The sequence below is a fragment of the Python bivittatus genome, unplaced genomic scaffold, assembly GCF_059951505.1.
Source record: "Python bivittatus isolate LINGU-HERP-01145 unplaced genomic scaffold, Pbiv_v1 ctg000120_np1212, whole genome shotgun sequence".
In the NCBI taxonomy this organism is placed as follows: Eukaryota; Metazoa; Chordata; class Lepidosauria; order Squamata; family Pythonidae; genus Python; species Python bivittatus.
Window position 1 is genome coordinate 6,465,597 of NW_028277037.1, and position 14,803 is coordinate 6,480,399.

General features: G+C 35.9%; 1 protein-coding gene across 1 annotated transcript in view; it reads right to left on the reverse strand.

Moving 5' to 3' along the window:
* Positions 1-6,609: 6,609 nt before the first annotated feature.
* Positions 6,610-14,803, reverse strand: part of GNAI1 (G protein subunit alpha i1) — a 29,867-nt gene continuing 21,673 nt past the window's right edge. Inside the window, exons 7-8 of the mRNA XM_088134916.1 lie at positions 12,062-12,215; positions 6,610-10,040 (exon numbers count right to left, since the gene is read on the reverse strand). Coding sequence (XP_087991042.1) covers positions 9,850-10,040; positions 12,062-12,215 — 345 coding nt within the window. The 3' untranslated portion in view covers positions 6,610-9,849. The remainder of the gene's footprint in view (positions 10,041-12,061; positions 12,216-14,803) is intronic.

Here is a 14,803-nt window from a genome sequence, read left to right on the forward strand (position 1 = left end):
GTCACACCATCTCTGTCATGCATCATCATACATGTCATTATTTTCCCACCCCCCCAACCCTACCCTCACCCCCTGCCGATGCCCATGTTCCTTAATCCAGCAAGTGGTGAGTCATGGGTCTGTTCAGTTAGACAATGACAAGTGTCATTTTTGTTATGAAATGTCTAAAATAAGCTTTGTCCTTTCCTTTTATGCTAACTTCTATTTGCTCTGCTTCAAAATAGAGAACTGTCCAATAAATCATTGGTTTCTATTTTTGCCTTTGAATATAGCACACACACACACACACAAATAGTCAAGTTCATGTGCTCTCACCTACATGTTTTATGGCATTGACATATTTGCAAATTCTCTGCAAGTTGACCCAAGAAAAAGAAAGCTTCCTGTTGTGTGACATAATAATCCATGTTTTCAGTAGGAGAGAAAAATGATGTCCTATTTATAGATGCATTCCTGAGCATCTTTATCTGCAGGTATCTTTATAGGCAAACAACACTTCTGCATTTGCTCGCTCTCCATTTTTTCTGACTAATCCAAGCGCTTTTCATTATCAAAGAAGCTTTAGGCAATTTTCCAGCTAAGCACCTATATAAAACCCAATCTAATCAAATGTTCTTTCTTTCTTATTTATTTATTTTTTTGAAAGTGTATTTATAAAGTGATGGAGATGAAAGAAACTGAGCTGAAGGCTTAGTATTACCTTCAAGGCAAAATCACAACTGGAACTCTGCAAAAATGGCTGTAAAGAAATTATCCAGATTTGAAAAAGATACATCACAACAATAAAGTGAAGTCATAAAGAAATATTTCTCTTGACTTTATAACATAGATGAGTACTTAACATTTTAGTGGCCTGCATCAAAGCTTTTGAAACCACTCCCTCAAGGTTAGCACTTGCTTGTATTATTATTTCAATGTATATTTACTCAAAACTCCTTTGAGTTTTTTATACTGAACTAGTTCTGAATATTTTGCATACCACAAAACAATATTCTCGCAGAACTGTTCTGTGGGTGAGTTTTTGACTATGTTGAAACAGAACAGTTGCCACACAGAACTGTTACTGCACCAGATGTCTGCATGTAATATATATATATAACTTTATGGAGCCAAATTGTTATGCCTCTAGCCTACCCAAACATCTGTGGTCTCTCATGCCTGATCTTTGTAACAGAATAATTTCTCTCTTCTTGGTATTTTGCTCCTTATCCACAGGAATTCCTGCTAATCAGGAATGACTAAGTTGCTAAATGACTCGAGTTTTAGTACCATCATAGAAGGTAAATTCAGGGGAAGCAGTAGTTTCTGTATCATCCTCACTGTGAATACTCACAGAGCTTAGAGGAACACAGTTACTGCTTGGGCTACCATAGCCAATACTCACCTTTTGAGCAATTCTAGTCCCCCAGCTTTCAGCCATGTTCTGGAAAAGAGGTGGCAAACTGAGACCACATTTAATAAAAATAAAGTTGCTTCTTCCACTGTTCATTATTTATGACTTCTGAGGGTCTCATGGTACCATGCTAACCAGTTGAGAGAATGGGGCTGAGATTTTCATTTCCTTTTTGAAGCTTAAAAAAAAAAAGGTTTGAAGGTTTCTGAGTGTGTGTCAGTAGACTGCATTTACCTTCTAGTTGATGGAATGTAGGCAAAGCATGTTAACTTGCAATGTGGTTGCTCAGTTAGATTTCCTAGTATCCATATAACTGGAATAAAACTGGATTTGGCACTTGTGGCATGCTGGCTGGAGTGCATCAGAACTGAACAGTACTGACCTTATCATTAGGGAAAAATGTCTTTCAAGCACAGGTATAGCTAAGACTAGTAATTTATTCTACACCTTTTTTACCTCATTGAAAAGTGTTATGTGAAAGCCTCAAATGAGCAAACCCATGATGGGGAGTGGAGATCAATATCTATCGATCATCTGGGGATGACCATGTTGTAGGGGTAATGACGACGTGGAAAGAAGAGCAAATGGTAAAGATCATGAAATAACAGTTGACTGAAAGAAGAAAAGTAGATATGTTGCATGCCTGTGAAATTAAGAGAAAGGGGAAGGTTATAATCCATCGGACTGCAGGTGAGCTGATGTTGTGGAGTGGGTGTGTATGCAGAGAAACAACAGTTAGTTTTAGTTATGATAAAATTGTCTGCCAGAATGTATGAACTAGTGTCACCTAGATTATTATTGATGTCTATGAAAGTATTAAAGTAGGTTGGTAATAGTGAGGTGAGAGATTCTGGGGAGGCTAGAAAAGGAAGAAAAGTGAATAGAGATCTAAACAGTCATGAGACAGAGAGCGAGTCAGTTGACTTATCTCATAAATAGCAACTCAGCCCAGGTGATGAGAAGTCTACGGAGCATTTCAGAGTCTGCAAAGCCTTAATGAACTCACTGTGAGTGATGGTGGGAAATGCTGAAGATTCTGTATTTACCTCAGACTAGTATTAAAGATACTGTAATCTGTAGTTCTTGCTTCTTTGGTCTTGCCCAGTTGTGTTACACAAGTCGTCTGGAGCAGGAGATTGAAAACGTTGTGGTTGGAGGAGGTTGGTGACATCTTCAAAAAAAGAAGCAAGAAGTTTAAAGAACAAAAGGGAACATATGAATGGAATATGGACATGCTGGAACCAAGGATAAAAATGTACTGAGGGGTATATTGTATGGTTTGAATACAAATTAGATTGAGCTATATTTTCTTTTTCTTATCTCATATCTTTAATTTATTTAGCTTAGTATTTCTCACTCTGTTTCTGTGCTTTAGGTAATGCTGCTTATCTTGGAAGGAGCTGAAAAATGATCATGTACGTGTGGTATAAATCCTATTAAATCCACTTTGATACACATATTTTTTGAGTTACTTCTTTTTCAAATGGCATCTCTTGTTTTCAGCAGTTTGTGGGGACTGAGTTTTCCTTGTGCATCTCCTACTGAAAGAAATATCTTGTCACAGGTGACAAGAGCTGTCTTAACACTACTCTCAATTTTGGTTCAGCCTTTAAAGGATCCACAAATCTACTCATTACCAATAAAGTCTCATCCAATATTAGTTCATTTCATTTATAGGCATTACAATTTCATTTATAGAAGCTAAGTTGATACAAATAGCCCTAATTACAATTTCGATACAATCAAAGTGAACATATGGTATCTTGCATTCATTTAGCAACAGTAGTGTATATGGATTCTTTTACTCCTGGATGCTGAGTTCTTGATAGGTAGTTACTTAAGTAGCATCTTACTGGTTCAATACAATACAAAAGCAAATCTTACTCAAAAGATAACACAAAGATACATTCACAGTCCACCTGAGTTAATTGTTTAAACTCTGACTGTGTGCTATCTTCATAGTAGAGATATAATATATGAGGTATAGCCTGTTTTTTGAAAGGATGTATTTGAAATAAAGTTGCTAGGTTCCTGATAGGAAGTGGCACATTATGCAAGTATGGAAGGAAAAAACATCATTAAAAAAAAAAAAACAGTTCAAGCCAGCTAATGAACAAATGAGGATAAAATTCAAGAAGGAGAGGTGATTGGATTCAGCAATATTATATCTACATTGGCTGAATTCACACATGTGCTAACTTGTGGTGTGATTAACCATTTTATCTTCAATAAGCCACCATTGGGTATATTCACACAACATTTTAAACCATCAAATAGAGAATGTGGTGAAAAATCCCACTTTTAATTAGGACAGAGTTTTGGAATTCAAAGCAATTGCCACAAAGATGTGTTTGTATATCCCACAATTTTTTACATATACTCAGGCTTAGGGTTACAGAGCTGTTATCAGCTGAGTTGAATGAAAAAATTCACATAAGGTACAAACACATTTAATTAGAACCTTGAAACACACTGAATTTACTACAAAACTACACTGAAATACAAAATCTATGTTTAAAAACATAAATACAATGCTTCCTCATAATGCAATTGATGGATACATATAAATCAGTAATGCAGAATTCTAAATATTCCCAGACACTCAGGAATATTTCCCAGGGTTAATACTTTAAACAGAATATATTTCATATTATTCAACCAGTTTCCAGAATTCACTTTATTTTCTTTGTAAATGTTCAACTGGAAGCATATCTATAGTACCCTAAAATTCCCTGTGAATGAAAGTCAGAATAACAGTAATAGTTACTTCAAATAATAAGAGAGTTGAAAGAAAGAGATGACGTACGATTTCATATTTTTGCCAAGAAAATCCCAAGGTCATATCCACATGGTCAGCAGGAATCAAGCTCAACTTGAATGTCTTTTAATCCATCTTCAATACACTACTAAAACTCTCATTGTGTTTGTCTGGACCCTCAAGTTAGCCCAAACCGTGTATTATGCTGCAAAACATTTTGAATCAAGGTACCTAAGATCCGCTAACTTAAAGAATGCATTAAAAATCTGAGACTCGCTACTGCTGTGGAATTGAAATTTCCATGATGATCAGACCAGTTTTATTTGCAGAGTTGTGGCCATTGCAGTGTCTCTGCGGTCATGTGATTGTGACTTCTGATGCTCCCTGCCAGCTTCCCACAAGCAAAGTCAATGGGGAAGCCAGCAGGACATCGGCTGTGGTCACCCATGGTCATTCTGTTCATCTGTTTAGGTAAGTAAATATTGACTTATTATTGAAGTTTGTCTGCCACTACAATTATTTTTCTATTTGTGATATATATTCTTCTCAGATGATCACGGGACCATCCAGCATGGGGGTAAAAAATATATGGTCAGGCTAAAATTTAAAGTTCATTCTGGTCACATCAGACTACACTATCTTTCTCTCAACAGATGACCCAATGGGTCACAGAGTTGTCTAGTATATAACAAAGTAAAGGGTGTTATGGACATTTTTTCCTTGAAGGGAATGAGGTCTTTTTGGCGTTGACCTACTCTCCTGTAAGATAACTTTAAAGACCTGGTTCTAGACTGAGAAGATGTGTGAGTCTTCTCTTCAAATGTAATTAACACAGTTTATTTTCTCAGGTTGTCACTTTTTGTTATTGTTATTAACTGGTTTTAATCCTCTAACCATCCTTACCTCCACACCCTGGGTCATTGGTAGGTAGGTAGCCTTAGAACTTACAACCAACCAACCAACCAAACAAACAAACAAATCACAGTAGGGTTCAGATAGATACAGAGCTTCATGAATTGGAATGAATCCAATTTCTGGATTAGCAGACCAGGTTTTATCTGCTGTATTGTGCTTTTCATTGTTAGGGATTTCATTGTTTTGATCTAGCAAATTTCTGAAAGGCACTTTCCTTTTTAACACTAGAAATACAGGTGTGTTTATAGAAACAGCAGATCTTTCAAGAGCATTTTGATTCTTGAATTTCTGTGAACTGTTCAAGATGTGTTCATGTGACACAGTTCCTCCATTTCCTGGGACTGTCATATAATACATTTCCTATGTTTCTGGGAACTGTTGTGTAACAGTTGTGATTACATGACAATTCTAAGAAATATAGGCACTTTATGTATTGTGGTGGTGCTGTAAATGCACCTGGGTTTTCTTTCTTTCTTTTTTTTAACGAAATAATGTCTTGCTACATTGTGCAGTTTCCAATGAAAATTAAATCCATTCCTCTTCAGTACAGATTTTGAGGATAAAGGGTGGATGTTAGACAGACCTCATTCTGCCTAGGGCCATCTTTCCTCACATCTGAATGGAATGAAACTCCCAAATTCACTCTCATCACAATTTCAAGCAGGCCTTGTTTTGTGTCAAAATCCAGAACAGTAATAAAATTCATTAAAATGTAGATTAATTCAAACATCTGTAATCTACCACCATTTGTATTGCAGTTTAATGGAATGAAACTTGCACACAAGCTAGAACTTTATGAGATAGATAAATAAGTATATAGACAGACATTCAAAAGTTAATGCAACTGGGTAGGGTTTTTTTTGCAAATTTCAGTACTTTCTGTTCTCAATCATAATGGTCCCTAAAATGAGAATACCCAGTCCAAATTTATTTATTTTATGTATGCACATATATGCACCTACTCTAATGACACTATTTCAGAACATGGACTGAGGGATATCTGTGCAAAAGAGGGAGAATTTATATGCAATGTTGATGACCCTTTGTGAATACAGAAGCATAAAGGATAAAGTCACTGGCCTTGCTATTTTCTGCTATCTGCATTGACTGAATTTGTGAAAGCAGTTGTTTCCTTAGCGTATATGAATAAGAAGTCACAAAATCATTGCTGCTGTCAAGTCCATAAAGGCTAGCATCCAGAAGAGGTGATGGAAGAGGCAGAGAAGCTAGCACAGACAATTTTAATTTAAAATGATAATTTAACAACTGGTAGCAAATTTAAATAAAACACAACACAAAAGAGAGACTTCTGGAAAACTTCAGGGAAGCTAAAAAAATTAGACTGAAATATTTCTAACAAAGCATTTATGGGGAGGAAAGAGAAAAAAAAACTGAACCGAGTGACAATAATTATTAAAAATAACTTATAAAATAAAACATAATTGAATATGAAATATCAAGGTATATTAATAATCAGGCAGAGGGATAAAGGAGAATTAAATGAAGGAAACTGGAATAGAGACTTTTAATTCATTATCATCTTCATTAAAACAACCTTTATTGGCCCTACAATATGGCAACGTGCAACAGAATTGCAATTCAATGTAGTAATTTATATACCAGTAGGACATAAAACACAGCATGACATTTGGGACTGTGTTTAATATTTTTGCTTGTCAGATCTCTCATTCTTGAAGAGGTAAGAATGGGAGGGCTGGTATTGATGAGAAGACTTCAGTGTCATCCAAGTAAAACAGAATCCAAGGTTATAGGTGAAATGTTCCATGAATGCAAGATTTCCAGCATTCATCAGCAATACACTAATGCCATGATCTCCTCATGTACAGCTGGAAATACTTGGCTTTTAGTATCAGCGTCACTTGAATCTCTTTCACGGAGCTGATAATTTTTCAGAGTCATCTACCCTGAAAAAGGTGGAGGATTAAACTATTCTGCAGATTTGATTATAATGTTGTGCTTCTTGACCCAAGGGGAAAAATTATTCTGAAGAGGTAAGCATTAAAAATATACTGTGACACAAGGCAAGGTTTAAAAGAAATGAAAGCATAGACGTGAAGTAGCAAAAAATAGACCCCTGAAATGTTCAGTTTTCCCTCTTGATCTTAGTTTCAAGACCTTTTATACTTCAAGGTAAAAAGCCAACCAGGAAAATCTTTCTCTGAAGACAAATATTAACTTAGTGTATAGTAAATTTTGTAATAAGTCATTTAAATGTAGGTTTCTTTAACATATTGCTCCAAAGAGCAGAATTTATTCATCTGGATGAATTTTCCTCTGTGAGAGAGACAACCCACCCACTTTTGGAGCATAAAATAAAATAAAAAAAATCCTAAGTGACTAAACTCTCCAGCCATACAAAAAAGATAACTCTTAAAAGGCAGAGAAATCAGTAAGATTCCTGTGAAATAGTACAAGAGGCATTCAGAGACAAACATGGCTGAGTTGGAATCCAGTAGAATTCCTACTATAGTTAAGGTGGGGAGTTTTTTACAATTCATTCTAAAAAATGAATAAAGTTATTGATTTCCCACATTGTAATTCCCAGCACTTATGGTATTTTCTGTCTGAGGCCTTGATAACAGGAAAGAGATGCGTACCATTTGAATGGTTGAGTTGTACTTCTTCTAAGCTTTGAAGCAGCAATGCTAGGAACCACTAAAGCCATTTACTCCAATTTACTTCTCATTGCCAGGAAATGCCTGTTCTAACAGCTTCAAAGGAATAAGGCTGGAAAACTCTCAACCAAGATGGAACATCCTTGTTTCTGGCTAGAGAGTTTCCTGCCTTTTTTTCTAAAGTAGTTTTAAAGATTTTGGAATTTACTTTTCTCAGCCTACCTGTTCAGAGGTTCTAACAGCTTCTATAAAAATAATGGAACTTGATAGGGGGTTTGTGTGTGTGTAATTCATATCCATTTGTTTTTGAAGAGGAAGGGAGAGTCTGATATAGTTAATTTCTTGACGTCAGGAGGCTTACTGCCCTCCATTTGTACCCAAAGAGGATGCTCGGCACTTGTTGCAACTCCTTGGTCTTCCCCCGAAAAAAATGAATAATAAACATCCATATATGGCTGTGCCTGTCCATTTGTATCCTGCTTGGCATTTGTTGCAACTCCCTGGCTCTCCCCTGAAAAATTGAATAATATCCTGTCATGTGGACAGGAAGGACTATTATGATGTGTCTCTGATGCTTTTCATCCCTACAGTGTATTTGGCACTTGGCCATGATAACCATCAAGGGACTTGGCTTCTGGGGTTCTTCCACCTCTATATGGGTTAAATTCTCATGTGCCCCGATGAATACTCTTACTTTGCTGCAGTAGGGTTCATAGTCACATGGACATCTTATCTAAGGATGGAGTCACGTTTGGAGAATGGAGAAGACACTTGAGTACTGCAGGTAGAGTCTGTTTCTTAGGCACTAGGCATCAATCCATTTGCCAATTGTCTGAGATTCTCTTGGGAGAGTTTTCTAAACTAACAATGTGCAAGTGTTTTGCTAAAACCTATGGTTACAAACAACAATGTGCATGTTACCTTTTTTATACTGAGACAGGGAGCACAGCTGCCACAACGTCCGTGGCATATCCTGAATTTCCTGTCATTCTCTTTCAAGCATGCCAGCACTCCACTGATAGGCTGCCCCGTGTGATGGATAGGAAGTCTTTATCGTAGAGCCCTGTGCCCAATCCCTGTTTGTTGAAGGAGGTAGGAGGAGCAAGCCAATGAGGATACCATTTTCCACCACTGCAAAATAGACCAAAATCCAGTTGGACCTTGAATGATTCTGACTCTTGTGTTTCAGGGATGACAAATGAACATCTAGAATGCATAGACCAGCTTGAGAAAGAGAGACAGGGAGAAAGAGAAAGAGATTATATCATGCCATTTTAGCTCTCACCCAGAGTTCTCTTCTTCTGTTAATTATTTGGCACTGGAGAATACAAGATGGGAGAAAATATTGTTGAAATGTTAAACACTGGTTTTGAAGAAGACTAATTCTAGGAAAATGGTTGGGCCATTTACTATTTAATCCTGAGCAAGTGGAAAGATTCCTTTATGCAAGAAAAAGTTTACAATACTAATTACAGATCTATAAATAAAATTTAAGAAAAAAGGCGACATGCATAATATGAAAATAAGGATTTTTTTTAGAAGTGTAATTAACAATCCAAAAAGCAAAATCTTGCTATGGTACAGAAATGACAGCTTTTAAAACATGGGCACTCTCTAAGATGCAACAAATTATTTAAATATTGTGTTCAATGTTTATATAAACCAAACACTTATGGTCACAAAGAAATGGACAATCAAGGTATTTGAGGGTTGCCAAGAAGGCACCTGCAGTAGGGCTTTAAAAAGTAAGATGGTGGCCACAATGAAGGCCTGGCCCCTTTATGCATGTTTCGCACATGTAAAAGGGCCAGGACTTCAACTGGGGAATCCTATGGATTGTTTGGACAATGCTCCACAGCAGGTGCCCCTGGTTGCCAAGTATTATTCAAAGCTGTCCAATAAACATATGGAAAATGGTTTACAGAAGTGAAGACTACACTGGCCTGGTCACCACAATGCATTGTTTACCACATCAACGAGCGGAACTCAGTTTCTGAGCTGATTCTTTAACCCGAGGCCACAAAAAATACATCCTATAAATAAATAAATAAATAAAAAACCCCGAAATTATTCATGGTCTTTTAAAAAAGCACATTTGGTTTTTGTAAAAAACAAAACAAAAAAAAAGTACAGTTGGATGTAAATGTTTAGAATAAACCACAGTCTTTCAAATTATTTTTTATGATTACATCAGTTACAGCATCGAAAACAAACTGCACGTTCTTCGTATCTGTGGCGCATGTGAAATGAGTATATATTTCTTTTGTGTCTTTTCTCTTGTTTAGATCTTCAAACTGACACTGGATATATGCAGCTGCCTCTTCATACGTATTTGATCCTAAAAAGAAAAACAAGGGTGGATTTAGACATTTTAAGTTTGGAACAGTACCAACGCACACAACTTTTAAAGAAACAATCCTCTTTTTGAGATATGAAAATTGCTGAAGTTGTTTTCAGCAAGGGGTTACATTTTAAGAAATTCTAGGCCTGGGAAAAGCTTTGATGGTGTTTGGCTTTGATGGAGGTTTGCATAAATCATCCTTTCCATGCCACCTTGAGAATCAACACTTCCATGGTGCAAAGCTCTTTGCTGAAGTGCATTGCAACCACTTTGCACATCCCTAAGAGAGATGGAGATGAAGATAGTGGTGCCTTCAAGTCAGGATTGACTCCTGGCAACTGCCTGGACAAGTCCCTGCAGTTTTCTTGGCAAGATTTTGGAAGTGGTTTGCTGTTGTTTCTTCCTAGGGCTGAGGGAGAGGGGCTGGCCAAGATTACCCAGCTGGCTTTGTGCCTAAGGCATGTCTAGAATTCATGGTCTTCCAGTTTCTAGCCTGGTCCCTTAACCACTACTCCAAACAACTAATGATTTTGTTAGACTTTGCTGTAATAGGTAGCAAATGTACTATCATTTGCATTAGCTTGTTCATAGTGTGGAGGAAAAAATATTTTTCTTCATGAAATCTTTAGTAGTCTTTATAAAATCTTTTTTACGTAAGAGCCATTTAGTAAGTTACTTTAGTCTGCCTTACTAAAAGATTTCAGTGCCCATCTTAGCCACTCCTCCCCTTGTAGAAAACAAAATTGTCTGTACAACTAAGCAAATAGATCCCTCATTCTTTGTTCTCAGCCTGGAATAAGGTCAGTGATAGGTAAGTGTACATACCCAAAGAACATCTGTTGGAATAGATGTTGCATGATTTATGCATAGGTAAGAATGTTAAGTTTAGTTACAACTAAAATATGTGATTTCCCTAATTTAACATAATGAAAACCATTCCCTAAATAACTTACATTAGATTTCTGAGTATACTCCATAGCATATAAATAGAGAAGACATTTTCTATGTCTTAGTCTTAACTCTTTGCATCATGGTAGGAGTCTGTTCTGATCCTTAATTTGTTAAATAAAATATTTTGCTGCTGCTACAATTCCCTCTGGTTGACTTGTATTGGGTTGGATTAAATTCCTCAACAATAACATCTTTTTAGTATTTCAAAATTAAAATTTACACAGGAAATGGAAGGGCGTTCTTATTAACTTTTCTAAGCGCTTATTTATGCCAGGGATGAGTTTTGACCCAAAAATATAGCCTCTCAACCTTCTCGTGAACCATAAAAGATCTTTCAAGGACGTAACAGCATCAGCACAAATAAAAGGGCCAGAATTCATCCCAGAGAAAATCTATGTAGTCACTGAGGTGGACACCAACTTGATGACCCATAACCATCATCAAGGGCTCCCCTCTTAAACACACTATAAAAGCCCAAAATCAGATCAAAATCCAGCAATTGTGGACCACGAATGTTTGTATGTTGAGTTTCAACCTAGAAGTAAGGAACTTCCCATGTCCATTCCTATCTTAATTTTGGAAGAAAAAGGGAAGAGAAATCTTGCAGCTGAAATTCAGTCATGGAATCTTTGCCACCAAATTTTAGTGGTGCAGTCTTGAGGCCTATGGGGACCTTGGCTGCCTGCCCTTGGTCTGAGTTGCCAATGATTTAATTGGTACATTTACTATACTCTTTAAATTGCTTTTTCCTTCTGTACATGGAACTATTCAGTGCAGTAACTGTTAGTCGGCTACAGCAAAGTACAAAGAGTGCTTTAGCAAGTTAAACACTTTATAGAATGTTCAATGATTAAAATATCATGATTTTATAGGAGAGGTGAAATGCAGACTATGTACATAATTCCATAAATACCATTCAAAATTTATCAGATACTTCTTATTTAGGAGGAAAATGTTTTAATCAATATCTACTACACTACTATAAGTTCTAGGACACCAATTCTCTTTTTTATCCTCATTCCCTCAACCCCCTTTTTTTTCTGCATAAAACATATATATAGGTATACCTGGATATTCTGGGTAACAAATAGTTAGAGGACTCCTTTTAATTTTTTCTTCAAAGAGATCCTTTTTATTTAAGAACAGGATAATAGAGGTATCTGTAAACCACTTATTGTTGCAGATACTATCAAATAATTTCATGCTTTCATGCATCCTATTCTGCAATTGAAAAAAAAAAGAGATAATATATCAGGTTACTCTTCCTTACTTCTCTACATAATAATATCAGGAATTTCAAAATACTCCCAATTAAATAGATCAAGAAAACAACAGTCAGTTTATGTAAACAAACAAGAACAAAAATCTGCGACATTTCTTATTTCAGACAATGAAATCAATACTTCAAAGTTAATGTAAGATTGTTAATGTTTATGGACCCAATTTAGATTCTCCTATTATGTTTTATGAATGTTTTCAATACTCGAATGAGTGCAATTATGATAAAGTGTTTGCTGTACTAAACAGGTTCAGATTTCCTCTGAAATTCATAAACTGGATCATGAGTCACCCACATCTAAAGTAAAGGTTAATGGCATGTTTTCTGCTACTTTCTCACTATTTAGGGGAACTAGACAAGGATGTCAACTTTCACCCTTGCTTTTTAATATCTGCGTGGAACCTCTGGCTTGTGCTATTAGACAACATAGGGAGATCTATGGAGTAGTACATAGTTCAGGTGAACACAAATTGGTTTTATTTGCAGATGACATTCTTCTCTTTATTTCTAAATCTCACACTACTATTCCAGTGTTGATGCAAACGATAGATGTCTTTAGCAAAATAGTAGGATATTCTACAATTGGTCCAAATCAGAATTGATGCCAGTAGGTGAAAATGTAGTTACCCATCCATTTAAGAAATATCAGTTCTGCATTTGTACCGAATCCATTAAATATTTAGGTATGTGTATACCAAAAAAAACAAAAAACAAAAAACTTTGTAACATGTAACATAAATAAAAATATAAAGAGGTTTCTTCAGATATGGATAGATGGGAGTCATTAAACCTCAACCTTCGGGGAAAGGTGAATGGTCTCAAAATGAATATTATTCTCAGATAAACTTATATTCTGAGAGGAATTCTTGTTCAAATATCTGGAAAATATTTTCAGAAAATAAATTCATTGTTTAGAAAATTTTTATGGGGTTCTTCGATTCTGAGAATATCTTTACAGAAAATGCAATTACCAATTAATGAGGGAAGATTCAGGTTTCTGAAACTGGAGCTCTATCATCAAGCCCACCTATTGTCAAATGTTAAATACTGGAAGCCAACAATTGGTGTTAATTTTCCAATTTGGGCAACGTTGGAATATACACACACAATATATAACATTGGAATAGAATAGCACCTTTGGTTGGTTGGACAGTATTATAATCTAAATACAACAGAACTCTAGTATGTCTGGAAACAATTTGTCAGCTAGAAAGCTATGGAATGTAGTGTCTAATAAAAAAAAAAGATTCAACCCCTTTTCCCACACTAAATTGATTTTATGGGAAAAACCAACATTAAACATTGGGGGAAAGATGGTGATATGGAAAAATTGGATATTGACTTTGGACCAATTGACGGATGATGAAGATGAATTTTAAAGATAAGCTATGTTAAGAAATAAATATCTGTCAGATGTAACCCAATGGCAATATTTACAGCTACAACATTTGTTAACAACATTGTTTGGACCAGCAGCATTTTCAGCTTCTGAGACACCCGAGATACTAGAACGACTTGTTAAATCCTTTAAAACTAAAAAAAAAAAATCTACTATTAGCTTTTACAGATATTTGTTATCAATAAATCAATTTGACATGCAGATGTTAAGAGATGAGTGGAATAAAGAATTAGAGGTTTTTATATTGCCTAGACAATGGGAGAGTGTTTTAACTTCTATAGCAAGGGTATCAATACACCTTGAACTATGACTTATACAACAAAAAAATAGTTTTTAGAATATATTGGACTCCATTATGTTTGTATAGAAAAGGACTAAGCATTTTGTTGGAGATGTAACAAGGATAGTGCTTCTTTAAAACATGTTTTACAATGTCCTATACTTGTAGGGGAAGTATACTTGGGAGAAAGTAGTGGACTATATAAATGTGACTGTGCAACAAAAGCTAAACCTTTCAGAGGATAATATTCTCTTGAATTACATACCTAATACACTGTGGAAGTGGTTTGCCATTACCTTCTTTCAGAATGTTTGTTCAACTTTCCACAATTTGACAGAAAGCAGCTGGCTGAAAGTCACCCCCACTGGCTTCTATGCCTAAGGAGAACTAGCATGAATAGCACAAAGGTCTTCTTGGTCCTGATCCAGTATCTTAACCACTACACCAAACCTGACTTTCTTTCTTTCACATAGGCCCTATGCCCATGTTTAGGTGGAAAAAAGTTTTGGATTTTATCCAAAATCAACTTTCCTGGCAGGAAATTGATACAGGAAAGCAAGAGCAGGAAGGATCATACTGGTAGATTTGACTGTCCATTTTAGACAAATTATTAGAGATAAGCTACAATGCTTTGACAACTACAATGATGCTAAGGTCCAGGGTAGTAGTTAAGGTGCTGAGCGGAGGACTGGAGAGTCTTGGGTTAGAGTCAATCCTTAACTTAAAGAACGTTGGGTCCTTTATTATTTCCCAATCCAATTTATTCCATTGGATTGGTTTTGCTGGGAAAACTGGATGATGGAGTGTTATAGCCCAGATTTTCTGAGGAAAAGTGAGATATAAATATATTT